The 14,408-nt window shown below is 54.0% G+C and overlaps 1 protein-coding gene across 3 annotated transcripts in view; it reads left to right on the top strand.

Moving 5' to 3' along the window:
* Positions 1 to 579: 579 nt before the first annotated feature.
* cpeb1a (cytoplasmic polyadenylation element binding protein 1a) overlaps positions 580 to 14,408 on the top strand; it is a 36,079-nt gene continuing 22,250 nt past the window's right edge. For 2 of the 3 annotated variants that reach the window (XM_007908087.2, XM_007908086.2), the window contains exons 1-2: positions 580 to 648; positions 8,924 to 9,104. In XM_007908087.2, the coding sequence (XP_007906278.1) occupies positions 634 to 648; positions 8,924 to 9,104 (196 nt within the window). In that variant the 5' untranslated portion in view covers positions 580 to 633. Of the gene's footprint in view, positions 649 to 6,369; positions 6,439 to 8,923; positions 9,105 to 14,408 lie in introns of those variants that run through there. The other variant, XM_042343016.1, reaches the window with a different exon arrangement.

Raw genomic sequence — 14,408 nt, 5'->3', positions numbered from 1 at the left:
GGGACATTGCTGTGCGCAATTGGCTGCCGCGTTCGCCCACAAATATACAGTCAATTCACTTTACAGTGTGTTCTGTGAAGCGCTTTGGGACGTCCTCCCGACGTGAAAAGCGCTATATCAAATGCAAGGATTATTATTATTATTAATTGATCAGTGCCGTCTTGGCAACGATAACGGTTTATGGGGGGGGGGGTTAGAGACAGGTGTGTGAGACACCCCCACCCCTCACTGTAATTTGTGAGTGAGAAAGCTGCTCTCTCTCTCTCTCTCTCCCCCTCTCGGCCCTGACTCCCTGCGGGAGGTGAGCGGACAGATTGGTGGACCTCCAGGAGCCGGGAATCAGGTGTCTGTGATGTGCATCATTCTGGTCAGGACAGGACCCGACAGGACACCGCCAATCACTATAAATACAGCACTTTAGGAGCCAAATGTTGTTGCAAAACGTCTTGATTTCCAGTTTCTTTTAGAGTTTGTGTTGTGGTGTTTTGTTTTGGTTTTCTCCTTTATCCCTCCCTCTCCCCCTCCCGACACCGGGTGGGAATTTATTTACAATTTCTCTCTCTCTCTCTCTCTCTGTGCGGAGTCTCTCTGTGTCTCTGTGTCCGGAGGAGGGGATCACCGGCAGTGCTGACTATGGCTTTCTCACTGGTAAGTAAATCAATTTCTTCTCAAAGCAAAAAAAAACTGCAGTAACTGTTAACGAAGTGCGTCACGAAATCAGAGCTACAGATAGAAAGGAAAGAGAGAGAAGGGACAGACGGAGGAGAGGATAGAGGGGGAGAGGGTAGAGGGGAGAGGGAGAGAGGATAGAGGGGGAGAGGGGGAGAGGATAGAGGGGGAGAGGGGAGAGGATAGAGGGGGAGAGGGAGAGGGTAGAGGGGGAGAGGGGGAGAGGATAGAGGGGGAGGGGGAGAGGATAGAGGGGGAGAGGGGGAGAGAGAGGAGAGGGAGAGAGGATAGAGGGGGGAGAGGAGAGGGAGAGAGAGCGAGGGAAGGAGAGGGGGAGAGAGGAGAGGAGGAGAGCGAGGGGGAGAGGGAGAGCGAGAGGGAGAGATAGGGAAGGAGAGGGGGAGAGAGATAGGGAAGGAGAGGGGGAGAGAGAGAGGAGAGGAGGAGAGGGGGAGAGAGAGAGGAGAGGAGGAGAGGGGGAGAGAGAGAGGGGAGGAGAGGGAGAGAGAGAGAGAGGGAGGAGGAGGGAAGGTGAGAGCTCCTAACGAGGCCCGTTTCTGGTTTCCAGAGAGAAATGGTTTAAAGAATTTTTTGCAGTTTCTCTGTAAATATCTCCACAGCGTTTGGAAATGGTGGAGTGCGACATTGGCTCCGAAAGCCATCAGTGCGAGTCACGGCTCTGAGCTAATGTCGCAGTGCCCGACTTCCCTCTCTCTCCCCCTCTCTCCCTCTGCCCTGAATCCTGTGAATGGTTCAGGAATTGTCTGGAAAACTTACCTATGGAGGTGGCGTTTGGTGTGTCCCATTCCCCCCTCCCTCACACCCCCATGTCCACCCCCCTCACCCCCCCTCACCCCCATGTCCCCCTCCCCTCACCCCCCATGTCCACCCCCCTCACCCCCCCCATGTCCACCCTCCCCTCACCCCCCATGTCCACCCTCCCCTCACCCCCCCATGTCCACCCTCCCCTCACCCCCCATGTCCACCCTCCCCTCACCCCCCCCATGTCCACCCTCCCCTCACCCCCCCATGTCCACCCTCCCCTCACCCCCCCCCATGTCCACCTCCCCTCACCCCCCCCAGGTCCACCCTCCCCTCACCCCCCCCCCCCAGGTCCACCCTCCCTCACCCCCCCCCCAGGTCCACCCTCCCCTCACCCCCCCCCCAGGTCCACCCTCCCTCACCCCCCCCCAGGTCCACCCTCCCCTCACCCCCCCCCAGGTCCACCCTCCCCTCACCCCCCCCAGGTCCACCCTCCCCTCACCCCCCCCAGGTCCACCCTCCCCTCACCCCCCCCCAGGTCCACCCTCCCCTCACCCCCCCCTCACCCCCCCCCAGGTCCACCCTCCCCTCACCCCCCCCCAGGTCCACCCCTCCCCCCCCCCCCCCAGGTCCACCCTCCCCTCACCCCCCCCCCCCAGGTCCACCCTCCCCTCACCCCCCCCCCCCAGGTCCACCCTCCCCTCACCCCCCCCCCAGGTCCACCCTCCCCTCACCCCCCCCCCAGGTCCACCCTCCCCTCACCCCCCCCCCAGGTCCACCCTCCCCTCACCCCCCCCCCCCCAGGTCCACCCTCCCCTCACCCCCCCCCCAGGTCCACCCTCCCCTCACCCCCCCCCAGGTCCACCCTCCCCTCACCCCCCCCCAGGTCCACCCTCCCCTCACCCCCCCCCCAGGTCCACCCTCCCCTCACCCTCCCCCCAGGTCCACCCTCCCCTCACCCCCCCCCCAGGTCCACCCTCCCTCACCCCCCCCCAGGTCCACCCTCCCCTCACCCCCCCCAGGTCCACCCTCCCCTCACCCCCCCCCAGCTCCACCCTCCCCTCACCCCCCCCCAGCCCACCCTCCCCTCACCCCCCCCCCCCAGGTCCACCCTCCCCTCACCCCCCCCCCCAGGTCCACCCTCCCCTCACCCCCCCCCAGGTCCACCCTCCCCTCACCCCCCCCAGGTCCACCCTCCCCTCACCCCCCCCAGGTCCACCCCCCCCAGGTCCACCCCCCCATGTCCATCCTGACCTGAAATGAACCCTTGCAGTTGCTGCTAAGAACAGCTCTAATCTAATGAACCTCAGGCTTTTATACAGTCCATCTCTCTCGGATGTTCCCCATCTTAAATAATAATAATGTCTCCTTCCTCATCCCACTTTTGGTGCCTGAAATAATAATAATAATTGTTGCATTTGATATAGTGCCTCATCACGTCTTCGAGACGTCTCAAAGATAGACTGTAAAGTGAATTGACTGTGTATTTGTGGGCAAAACGCGGCAGCCGATTGCGCACAGCAGCGTCCCACAGACAGCCGTGGATTGAGCGACCAAATTATTTATATATTTTTATTTTAAATAAATACGAGTTTCTGTAATTTGTTTATCCAACCACACGGCAAAAGTGCAAATCATCAAAAAACTACTTTTGTGTGGGGGGGGGAAGGAGTCAGAAATGTTTTCTGAACGTTGTTGGTAACTATCAAGACTGTGGAGCTTGGCTGAGTGAGTTGCTTACGGTAATAATAATAATCCTTGCATTCGATATAGCGCTTTTCACGTCGGGAGGACGTCCCAAAGCGCTTCACAGAACAGACTGTAAAGTGAATTGACTGTATATTTGTGGGCGAACGCGGCAGCCAATTGCACACAGCAATGTCCCACAAACAGTCGTAGATTGAAAATGACCGATTTATTATTGTTTTGTTTTGGAGGGATTATTATTGGAGGGGTCAAAGCTAAGCTTGTGGGGGCTGAATTAATTACAAACTACTGCACAAATTGTGTGTATTGCCTCCTTCAAGGCCTATGTCAAGATCTGCCTCTTTGACCAGTTATCCTCTCCCCTCTCACCTCCATTTACCCTCCACCTCTCTTGATTCCAAACCCCAGCTCAGGTGCAAATCCTTAACTGTAAATCTTCTCCGGACATGTGAAATGGCTGTGAAAATGTAATTTGTTGTTGTTATATTGGGGGATGGAGTTCTACAGTTAGGTATGTGGGGAGTACTGAACCACCTGGGAGCTGTTGTCACTGTGGGAAAGAAATTGCAGACCCTGTGATGGTGTGAAGTGACCCAGACATGGCAATAGAGACCTGACTGGTGTAGAGGATCTGTTTTGGTCAGATGGAGGTTGGGCAGCTCGGAGTGTGTGTGTTGGGGTAACTGCTGGAGTCTAACCTAAAACCACATAGCTTTGCCATTGATAATGCTGTCTGCCAAGCTTTCCTGCTGCTTCTCCAGCTCGGACCACCCTGCCTGTCAGAGCTTTGGCCTGCAGGGTTAGCAGGAGCTGGTGGCAAGTGTCCCTGCCCCCACTGATTGGTCTGCCCTCCCAAGTCCTGCCGATGTGCCGTCATCAGCAGTGCCCTGGACTACTGTGGCCCCGCCTGGCTCAGGAACCCGACCAGAAACTATGAAGAGAGTGGACTCCATTCCAATATTTAGTTGTCCGTGGGCAGCCAGTCAATGTGGTGGGTTGGCTGAGTGGAAAGGATATGGTGAGTTGGTGTAAAAATGGCAGACAAAGTGACCTGTGTATTGTAGTGGTGGTGTGGGGGAGGGGCTGCTTGTGTGTGTGTGTGTGTGGGGGGGGAGGGGGTTGTATATGGGGGTTTGTATGGGAGGTATGTGTGATTGTGATATATATGGCGATACACAACATCCAACCCCTGCCGAAACAAATATACATTCACATCCAACCCTCCCACTCACATATATATTTGTATATATGTATTTATTTATACATGCGTGTTTTTGGGAGGGTTGTATGTACATATGTGTATGTTTGAGGGTGTGTGTATATATATATATATATGTGTATGTTGGGGTGGGGGTGTTGCTGTGTTCGAGGTGGTGTTGGGCTGTGTGTTGGGGGCCTGTGATTAGGGTGCTTGTTGGTGGGGTGTTGTTGTCGGTGTGTGTTCAGGGGGTGCTGGTGGAGTTGTTGCTCTGTGTGTTGGTGGGGGCTGTATGTTGGTGGGGGGTGTTGGGAGGGGCTGTGTGTTAGGGGTTGTGGGAGGGGTGTTAGGGTGCATGTTGGAGGAAGGTATTGGGGTGCATGTTGGGGGAAGGTATTAGGGGTGATGAGGGTGTATGTTGGGTGGGCTGTATTAAGGGGTGATGGTGTGCATGTTGGGGGGCTGTGTTAGGGGGTGATGGTGTGCATGTTGGTGGGTGATAGGGTGCATGTTGGTGGGCGGGAGTGTTTTGGGCTGGGGGGGCTGTGTGGGTGGGTGGTGGCTGTGTGTGTGTGTGTGTGGCTGTGTGTGTGTGTGTGTGGGGGTGGTGGCTGTGTGTGGCTGTGTGTGTGTGGGTGGTGGCTGTGTGTGTGTGTGTGTGGGTGGTGGCTGTGTGTGTGTGTGTGTGGGTGGTGGCTGTGTGTGTGTGTGTGTGTGTGGGTGGTGGCTGTGTGTGTGTGGGTGGTGGCTGTGTGTGTGTGGGTGGTGGCTGTGTGTGTGTGGGTGGTGGCTGTGTGTGGGTGGTGGCTGTGTGTGGGTGGTGGCTGTGTGTGGGTGGTGGCTGTGTGTGGGTGGGGGGGGGGCTGTGTGTGGGTGGGGGGGGGCTGTGTGTGGGTGGGGGGGGGGCTGTGTGTGGGTGGGGGGGGGCTGTGTGTGGGTGGGGGGGGGGCTGTGTGTGGGTGGGGGGGGGCTGTGTGTAGGTGGGGGGGGGCTGTGTGTGGGGGGACTGTGTGTAGGTGGGGGGGGGCTGTGTGTGGGTGGGGGGGGTGGGCTGTGGCTGTGTGTGTGTGTGGGGCTGTGGGTGGGGGGGACTGTGTGGGTGGGGGGGGGCTGTGTGTGTGGGTGTGGGTGGGTGGGGGCTGTGTGTGGGGGGCGGGGGCTGTGTGTGGGGGGTGGGGGCTGTGTGTGGGGGGTGGGGGCTGTGTGTGGGTGGGTGGGGCTGTGTGGGTGGGGGCTGTGTGGGTGGGGGCTGTGTGGGTGGGGGGCTGTGTGGGTGGGGCTGTGTGGGGGGGGGGCTGTGTGGGTGGGGGGGGCTGTGCTGTGGGTGGGGGGGGGCTGTGTGGGTGGGGGGGGGCTGTGTGGGTGGGGGGGGGGCTGTGTGGGTGGGGGGGGGGGGCTGTGTGGGTGTGGGGGGGGGGGCTGTGTGGGTGTGGGGGGGGGGCTGTGTGGGTGTGGGGGGGGGCTGTGTGGGTGGGGGGGGGCTGTGTGGGTGTGGGGGGGGGCTGTGTGGGTGTGGGGGGGGGGCTGTGTGGGTGTGGGGGGGGGGCTGTGTGGGGGGGGCTGTGTGGGGGGCTGTGGGGGGGGGGCTGTGTGGGTGGGGGGGGGCTGTGTGGGTGGGGGGGGCTGTGTGGGTGGGGGGGGGGCTGTGTGTGTGGGGGGGGCTGTGTGTGTGGGGGGGGGGGCTGTGGGCTGTGTGGGGCTGTGGCTGTGGGGCTGATGGTGGTGGAGCTGCTGCACGTGGTGTCGCGGGGCCCACGTGCGTTTGTTTACCGGCCTCGTCAACAGGCAGCTGAAGGCCGGGGGGGGGGGGGGGGTCTCAGACAACTGGAGGTTAAATCAAAACCTCGTAAAATATTCCCAATCCCCGGGGGGGGGGGAGGGGGGAGCGGGAGAGCGGCACAACAGCCGGGATCCCGGTCAGGGGATTATGTGTGGGGGGGGGGAGATATCGAGCTGCCATTGGGAACCCCCCACCCCCGCTTTCCCCTGACACTTGGTGGGGTCTGGCGGCGCGAGCGGTGGATGATTGACAGGCGCGAGGCTCCCGCAGACAGCGACACCCGCCGCCCCTCAGCCCCGAGAGGGCCTCCCGCCACCCACCGGTAACCCCCGGCCCGGCCCGAGAGGGCCTCCCGCCACCCACCGGTAACCCTCAGCTCCGAGCAGCCCCGAGCCCAGACTGAGAGGCGCCGGTAACCAACCCCCCCACACCCCACCTCGCGGGGGGGAGGAGAGAGAAGCCCTGATACTGGGGGCAGAGGCCCCGACACTGGGGGGGGGGGAGAGACACAGGCCCTGACACGGGGGGAGGGGGGGAGTGGGGAGAGACACAGGCCCCGACACTGGGGGAGTGGGGGAGAGACACAGGCCCTGACACGGGGGGAGGGGGGGGGGGTGGAGACACAGGCCTCGACACTGGGGGGAGTGGGGGAGAGACACAGGCCCTGACACGGGGGGGGGGGGGGGGGGGGGGGCAGAGGCCCTGACACGGGGGGGAGGGGGGGGGGGGGGTGGAGAGACAGGCCTCGACACTGGGGGAGTGGGGGAGAGACACAGGCCCCGACACTGGGGGGAGTGGGGGAGAGACACAGGCCCCGACACTGGGGGGAGTGGGGGAGAGACACAGGCCCTGACACTGGGGGGAGTGGGGAGAGAGACACAGGCCCTGACACAGGGGGGAGGGGGGGGAGTGGGGGAGAGACACAGGCCCCGACACTGGGGGGAGTGGGGGAGAGACACAGGCCCTGACACTGGGGGGAGTGGGGGAGAGACACAGGCCCTGACACGGGGGGAGGGGGGGAGTGGGGGAGAGACACAGGCCCCGACACTGGGGGGAGTGGGGGAGAGACACAGGCCCTGACACAGGGGGAGGGGGGGGAGTGGGGGAGAGACACAGGCCCTGACACTGGGGGGAGTGGGGGAGAGACACAGGCCCTGACACGGGGGGAGGGGGGGAGTGGGGGAGAGACACAGGCCCCGACACTGGGGGGAGTGGGGGAGAGACACAGGCCCCGACACTGGGGGGAGTGGGGGAGAGACACAGGCCCTGACACGGGGGGAGGGGGGGGAGTGGGGGAGAGACACAGGCCCCGACACTGGGGGGAGTGGGGAGAGACACAGGCCCCGACACTGGGAGGGGGGGGAGTGGGGGAGAGACACAGGCCCCGACACTGGGGGGAGTGGGGGAGAGACACAGGCCCTGACACTGGGGGGAGTGGGGGAGAGACACAGGCCCCGACACTGGGGGAGGGGGGGGAGTGGGGGAGAGACACAGGCCCCGACACTGGGGGGGGGGGAGAGACACAGGCCCTGACACTGGGGGGAGTGGGGGAGAGACACAGGCCCTGACACGGGGGGAGGGGGGGGAGTGGGGGAGAGACACAGGCCCCGACACTGGGGGGAGTGGGGGAGAGACACAGGCCCTGACACTGGGGGGAGTGGGGGAGAGACACAGGCCCTGACACTGGGGGAGTGGGGGAGAGACACAGGCCCTGACACTAGTAATCCATAGGGGATGGTGGGGGGGAGAGGGGCCCTGACAGTGGGTGGTGGGGGGCAGAGAGAGACCCTGGCACTGGTAACCCATGTGTGGGGCAGAGGCCCTGACGCTAGTAACCCATGGGGGAATGACACAGTGGGGGGAGGGGCAGTGATGCCTTCACGTTGATAGCGGTGGGTGGGGGGGAAGAGAGAGACCCTGACACTGGTAACCCAATGGGGGTGGGTGAAGGCCCTGACACTGGTAACTCATGGGGGGTGGGGAGGGAGAGGCAATAACGTTGGTAACCCATGGGGGTGGATGGGGAGAGAGCCCTGACACTGGTAACCCAATGGTGGCAGAGGGGAGACCCTGACACTGATGACCCATGGGGGGGGGGGAGAGACGTTGACTACTTGTAACCCCAGGGTGGGGCTGTGGTGGGGGAGAGAAGCCCTGATGCTGGTAACATGGTGGAGGAGGGGGAGAGAGAAACCCTGACACTGGTAACCTGTGGGGTGCTGGAGAGGCCCTGATACTGGTAACCTGTTTCGGGGTGAGGGAGAGGCCCTAACACTGATAACTCGTGTGGTGTGGGAGAGAAGAACCCTGACACTGTAACTCATGGGGGTTGGGGGAGAGGTCCTGACACTGGTAACCCATAGGAGACCCTTATGTTACAAGCAAGTAGTATTAACCTAGAAATAAGGTGTCATTTAAAACTGTTTTTGAGGTTGGAATGTACGAACGTTAAAACCCTTTCCATGGCTATAATTATCTTTAACTCTTAAAGAAAACTAACAATAAAAAATGGTTATTCCATTAGTGGTTGCAATAAAGTTTTCAGAATTCTAATGCATTGAATACAGTACATGATATAATATTAGCTTCTGTCTTTTGTTCTCCCAACTGCACCATTGTCTTAACCCTTTTTAATGCATTTTTTACCTGACTGAACAGAATTAGAGGTTAAACAAATATCTTGGAAGTTTGATGTGGAAAAAAAATTATTTTATCAAGCTAGGTTTTGATTAGTTATAAGCAGTAGGTCTGGGTATTGTGCCAATGCAGTTCTTGTTTGAACCATCCAATCCTTTATACTCTTGCAGAACGAAGAGAGTGGCCGAGGACAAGATTGCTGGGATATACCCCGTTCAGAAACCCCAGCCTTGTCTACCTGTAGTAATGCTGACATCTTCCGCAGAATAAACGCTATGTTAGACAACTCATTGGATTTCACCGGAGTGTGCACTACTCCCATCACCAAGGGTCGTCGGGACATCATGGGAGGTAACTTGATGGATTTCTCCATCATGAAGAATCTTAAGTGGTGGGGAGGGGGAAAGGGAACAAAAAGTCATTTAATTAACATTAAGTATAAGTGTGCAGTATATGAAAGATGGGTTAAGTATTTGAATGACCTACTGAACACATACAAGGTTCTAGGTTTGGATTCAAGCTGTTCTTAATGGATATGATTCTTGCCAAATCCATTCACAATTCATTGTTAAATGGGCCTTAATCTTGAAGCCAATGATAGGTTGATGTGCTCGTAATGGAAAGGGGTGTGGGCTAGTTCAATGTTAGCAAGCAGGCTGGAGCAAGCTTTACTTGCTCTACATCAGATGTTTGCCATGTAGTATTGTTGATCTTGTATTTCCCAGGCTGCATAGAACTTTGAGAACATGAAAAGAGGAGAATATAACAACGTGATGATTAGATGCAGCTTGTGAAATGCGTCTAGATTGAAAGCTACCAATATTGAAAGAAACACTCAGGCCACAAGAATGACTTAAGTCTTGTGTTCATTAAAATGTTAATACTTTGTTCTGTTTCCTCATCTCGTTTGATCTTTAACTTTGGGTTTCTTGCTTTTTATTCTTGCTACCATTCTCCATTTTGGAAAGTGGAAAGAAAACTTTTTTGAAACAATGTTTAATGGGAATGGGTGGGGAGAGAATCTACAGGCCAACACTTAAGTCAATAGAAAAGCCATATATCAAACTCATCGGTCACTCGTCAAATTTGTGGGGAAAACCGTGCCAAAGATGAACTCAAAGCAAACTCCCCTCCCCACCGTGGTAATGGATGATACCTGAATCAGTGAATTTTCTCGGTATAATTGGCAATGCCTAACTTCATTTTCACCAATTGCAAATGCAAGATAATAGCTGGAGAATGAAAACAATCTAGAAATGAGGTGTAATTTGATAATAATAATAATACTTGCATTTGATATAGCGCTTTTCATGTCTTCTCGACGTCTCAAAGCGCTTCACAGAATAGACTGCAAAGTGAATTGATTGTATATTTGTGGGCGAAACGAAGCAGCCCATTAGCACAGCAGTGTCCCACAAACAGTCATGGATTGAAGTGACCAATTATCATTTTTTTGAAGAATTTTTATCAAGCGTGTGGAGTAAAGAAACTTGCCCAAGGTTTTGCCCTGCCGGGAATCGAACCCAGGTCTCTCGCTTGTGAGGCGAGTGCTCTAACCACTGAGCAGCAGGATTCCAAATTTTAGAAGTTATTCTTGAAAGTGCTTACTGTACACAGGGAGTAACGTATCCAATAAAATGCAAACTAGATTTGTTGCTTCCTGAGCTTCAGTTTCCATTGTGGTGGCTAAAGTATCTTCCTGATTACTAAAGTACCTTAAAAGCAATGCAGGTGAAAGAATTCCAGGGCTAGTATGTCATTAAGCCAGTCACAGTATACTCCTGTGCACTCCTGATTTTGTTTAGCTTTCATCTTTATTGGTTAGACTGCACTGAATTGCTATACAATTTAGATTGGGGAATAGCATAAAATTCAGGTGGAGTAATGGCAGACAAAGCCCTTAAAGGCCCACAGCAGGTAATGTATACCGACCGGGGCTCCAACAGGGATTCGAAACCATTGCTTGACCCCCAATGCATTCTCCAGTATGGCCTGAAACGGACCCGACACTTGTGGAATTGGGGAAGATCTCTGGATCACTGTGACGTAATAATAAAAATCCTTATATTTGCTAATAGCACCATAAATTGATTGATTGTCGAGTGTTTTTGTTAGTAACATCTATTCCAGAAATCTAACTGCTTAATGCTGAGTTGACGTTTTGTTTGCTTTTGTTGCAAATTAGGCATTTTCGAGCACACTACTGGCCACAGTACACTCCCGGGCAGTAATATAGTTAAGCTTTCTCGAAGCCATTGAGACATCTGCAACTGGTTCCTATTGGAACTAATTTATAACCTTCCTCAGGCACTGACAGCATCAGCATCCAAGGGAACTCTCTCCTCGCCGGCCTTCCCGTCACCTCCCTTCACAAGCTGAAGGTCATTCAGAACTCTGCAACTCGTGTACTGTCCTGCAGCTCGTGTACTGTCCCGCACCAGGCTTCGCGCCCACATCACTCCCACCCTCGCCCTCACCCTCGCCCTCGCTCGCCTCCACTGCTCCCCATCCCCCAGAGGATCGAATTCAAGATCCTCATCCTCACCTACAAGGCCATTCACGGCCTCGCTCCCTCCTACCTCTCCGACCTACTATCCCCCTACTTACCTGCCTGTACCCTCCGTTCCTCTGTCTCCGGTCTGCTCCACATCCCCCACCCCAACCGCCCTACCATCGGTGGCCGGGCCTTCAGCCTCTCAGCCCCGAGGCTCTGGAACTCCATCCCCCAGTGCCTTCGCCGCTTCCTCCCTTTCCTCCTTCAAGGCCGGTCTCAAGACCTTTCTCTTTGACCTTCAGCCTTCAGCTCCCCTCTCGACTCTCTTCCCCCTCCTCGCTCCCTCCCTTCGCACTCCTCACCCTGACCATTTCCCCCCTGCTCAGGTCCCGACCCAACTGTCCAGCGCCTTGGGACGTCCTCCCGACGTGAAAGGCGCTCTATAAATGCAATCTTGTTGTTGCTGTTAATGCTACAGTTCATTTGTGCTTTTTTTTAAACTTAAGTGTGTATTCTCTGGAAACTTACTGAGCTGCCACTTGTCATAACTGACAGTGAACAGAGAGTATGGTACAAGTGAAGGATCTCACTCTTCATCCAGGCTCTCACTTGTTCTCCTTTCTCTCACTTCCACAGCATTGCCTATCTGCCATTATCTTTTTGTTTCACTTTAACCCCTCCACACATTTTCTTGGCTTTCAAATTCCTCATTTGTGTGTCAGCCTGGCTCAGTTGGCTGCACTCTTGTCTCTGATCAGGAGATTATTAGTTCAAGTCTTATGTTGAAACGTTTAAGCTCATAGTCCAGGCTGTTTCTGTTAACATGTTCTGGGAATGGGAGTCAAGTGAGGGTGTAGAGCTTGGTGCAGGAGAAGACCTGGGCTGCCGAGGTTTTGAAGGTTTCCAGCTTGTGTAGACAGAAGCTGGGGAGTCCGGAAACAAGAGTGTTGCAATCTCTCCTGGACATCAGGCCAGTGTGGCCTGAGCGACATCCCAACGTAAGACTTGAATCCATAATCTTCTGATCCTGAGGTGAGAGTGCAAGGAACTGTGTGGCTAATGCACAAATGACAAGATTCAGTAAAATCCTGTAAGCACTTTGAGTCATCCTATCTTTCAGATGCTTTCACACCTGTCGTTACTGCCTTGGCTGTGCCCTCCACCCAGCAGACACTGGCCTGCTTCAGCCATTCTACCACCATGCTGAATCTCCATCCTGGAGTCTTGACCCACTCCCTTATTGCTCTCAAAACCCAACTTTAACCACTTTGTGACTAATCTCCCCCCCCCCCCCCACCATGTGAAGCACTTGAGATGGAACTACGATTCCCAAACTCTTTGTTCAAAAAATTAAATAAATTCTTGCATTTGATATAGCACCTTATCATGTTGTCTGTCTCGAAGCACTGCACAGGATATACTGTAAAGTGGATAGACTGTATATTTTAGGCACATAGCAATCTCTCACAAACAGTGGTGGGTGGAGTGATTGACCCAGTTTCATACGGGAGATTTGTTGGCCAGGACACCAGGACCCTTCTCTTTTTGAATGGTGCTATGGAAACTGAAATGTCGACCTGAATAGGCAGGTGGGACATTGATTTAAAATCTTATCCGAAGGACTGCCCCTCCGACAAAGCAACACCTCCCGGCACTTAGACTATTTGATTGCAAGTCCTGACATTGGACTTGACCCCACAAATTTCTGATTCGAAGGTGAGAGTGCACCATGCTGACACAAAAATCCAATTTATTGGAACAAATTTAGGGTTCAGATTACTCAAAAGATGCCTAATCATTTGATTGGTGTGCCAAGGAAACTGGTTGTTAGATGTTAAAAGTGCTCCTCTTCATGTCAACCAAACTCATTTGTCACCTTTCATTAGGTGTCAATCTGGCTCAATTGGTAGCACTGAGTCTGCACGGAAATTGGCTGCCATCTTCACTTATAAAATACAGTAGTACTACACTTTGAAGTAAATCGGGTGAAGTGCTTTGAGATTGTGATGTGAAAGATGCTACGTCAAGTGCCTTGTCAATTTCTGTTTTAATAAGCCACTACTGTTTTGAGACCATTTAGAGATGAAATGCTAGTGGAACCTCAGCAAACTTTGACCTGCTATTTTGTTGCAAACAGTCATCAACTCCTATTGAGGAACAGATTCTCGTGTTGTATGGGTCACTACCTCATTCCTACTAATAGTATTACTATAAGGTGAGACAAATGTAACCTGATCAGGAATAGTAAGTCCAGTTTTTTTCACTAGAGTTTAAGGGTTTAACAACTTGATGGCCTTGAGGGATATTTGGCTTGAGAGAGAGAAAAAACACCTTTTTGGTTTCCATTCATAATGGGATATTTTCAAAATGGTCTAAAAATTGAAGATTGCAATTTTGGGAATAATCGATATTTCATGTTGGACTCCTGAGATTGTAAGTTTTTTAAATTTTTTATTGCCTTTCCCTTGTTGCCCATCAATGTCCAAGAAGTATGGTCTGTACTGATGTCTCTCCTCTTTTCAACATATTGATGACTTTGACGGGCTGCAGTATCAAAATTTGAGGATATCAAGCTAGGAGGTACATTGAATAGTGAGGAGGATGGCAAGGAACTGCAGGAGGTCCCCAGTAGATTAGAGTAATGGGCTGAACAGTAGCAGATGAAGCTTAATGAAGCAAACTATGAGATGATTCATTTCGGTAGAAGAAAATAGGAAATGTATATTAAATGGTAGGTACTTGATCAAGTGGAAAGGAGTATATGGGGAAAAAGGTAATGGTATTCTGGGTTTTATACATAGGGGTAGAGAGTATGAACGTAAAGCAATAAGTTTGTACAAATCATTGCTTTCAGTTTTGGGCACCCCTTTAAAAATAGATGTTGAGGCCTTTGAGATGTCCAGAGAAGTTTACAAGAATGATACCTGGAATAAGGAATTTAGTTATGAGGAGGGATTAGAGAAGTTGGGTCTGTTTTCATTGGAGCAGAGAAGATTGAGAGGTGACTGATAGAGGCGTACAACATTTTAGGGGGTTTTGACAGAGTGAGAAATTATTTCCACTGGTAGGGAGTTCGACTAGGGGACATATAATTAGATAGTCACAAGAACAGTGAAAGGAGAGCTTTTTTTCCACACAATAGTTCGGATATGGCATGCCCT

Source organism: Callorhinchus milii, unplaced genomic scaffold, assembly GCF_018977255.1.
Source record: "Callorhinchus milii isolate IMCB2004 unplaced genomic scaffold, IMCB_Cmil_1.0 Scaffold22, whole genome shotgun sequence".
NCBI classification, from domain to species: Eukaryota; Metazoa; Chordata; class Chondrichthyes; order Chimaeriformes; family Callorhinchidae; genus Callorhinchus; species Callorhinchus milii.
This window is presented reverse-complemented; position numbering and strand designations above follow the sequence as displayed.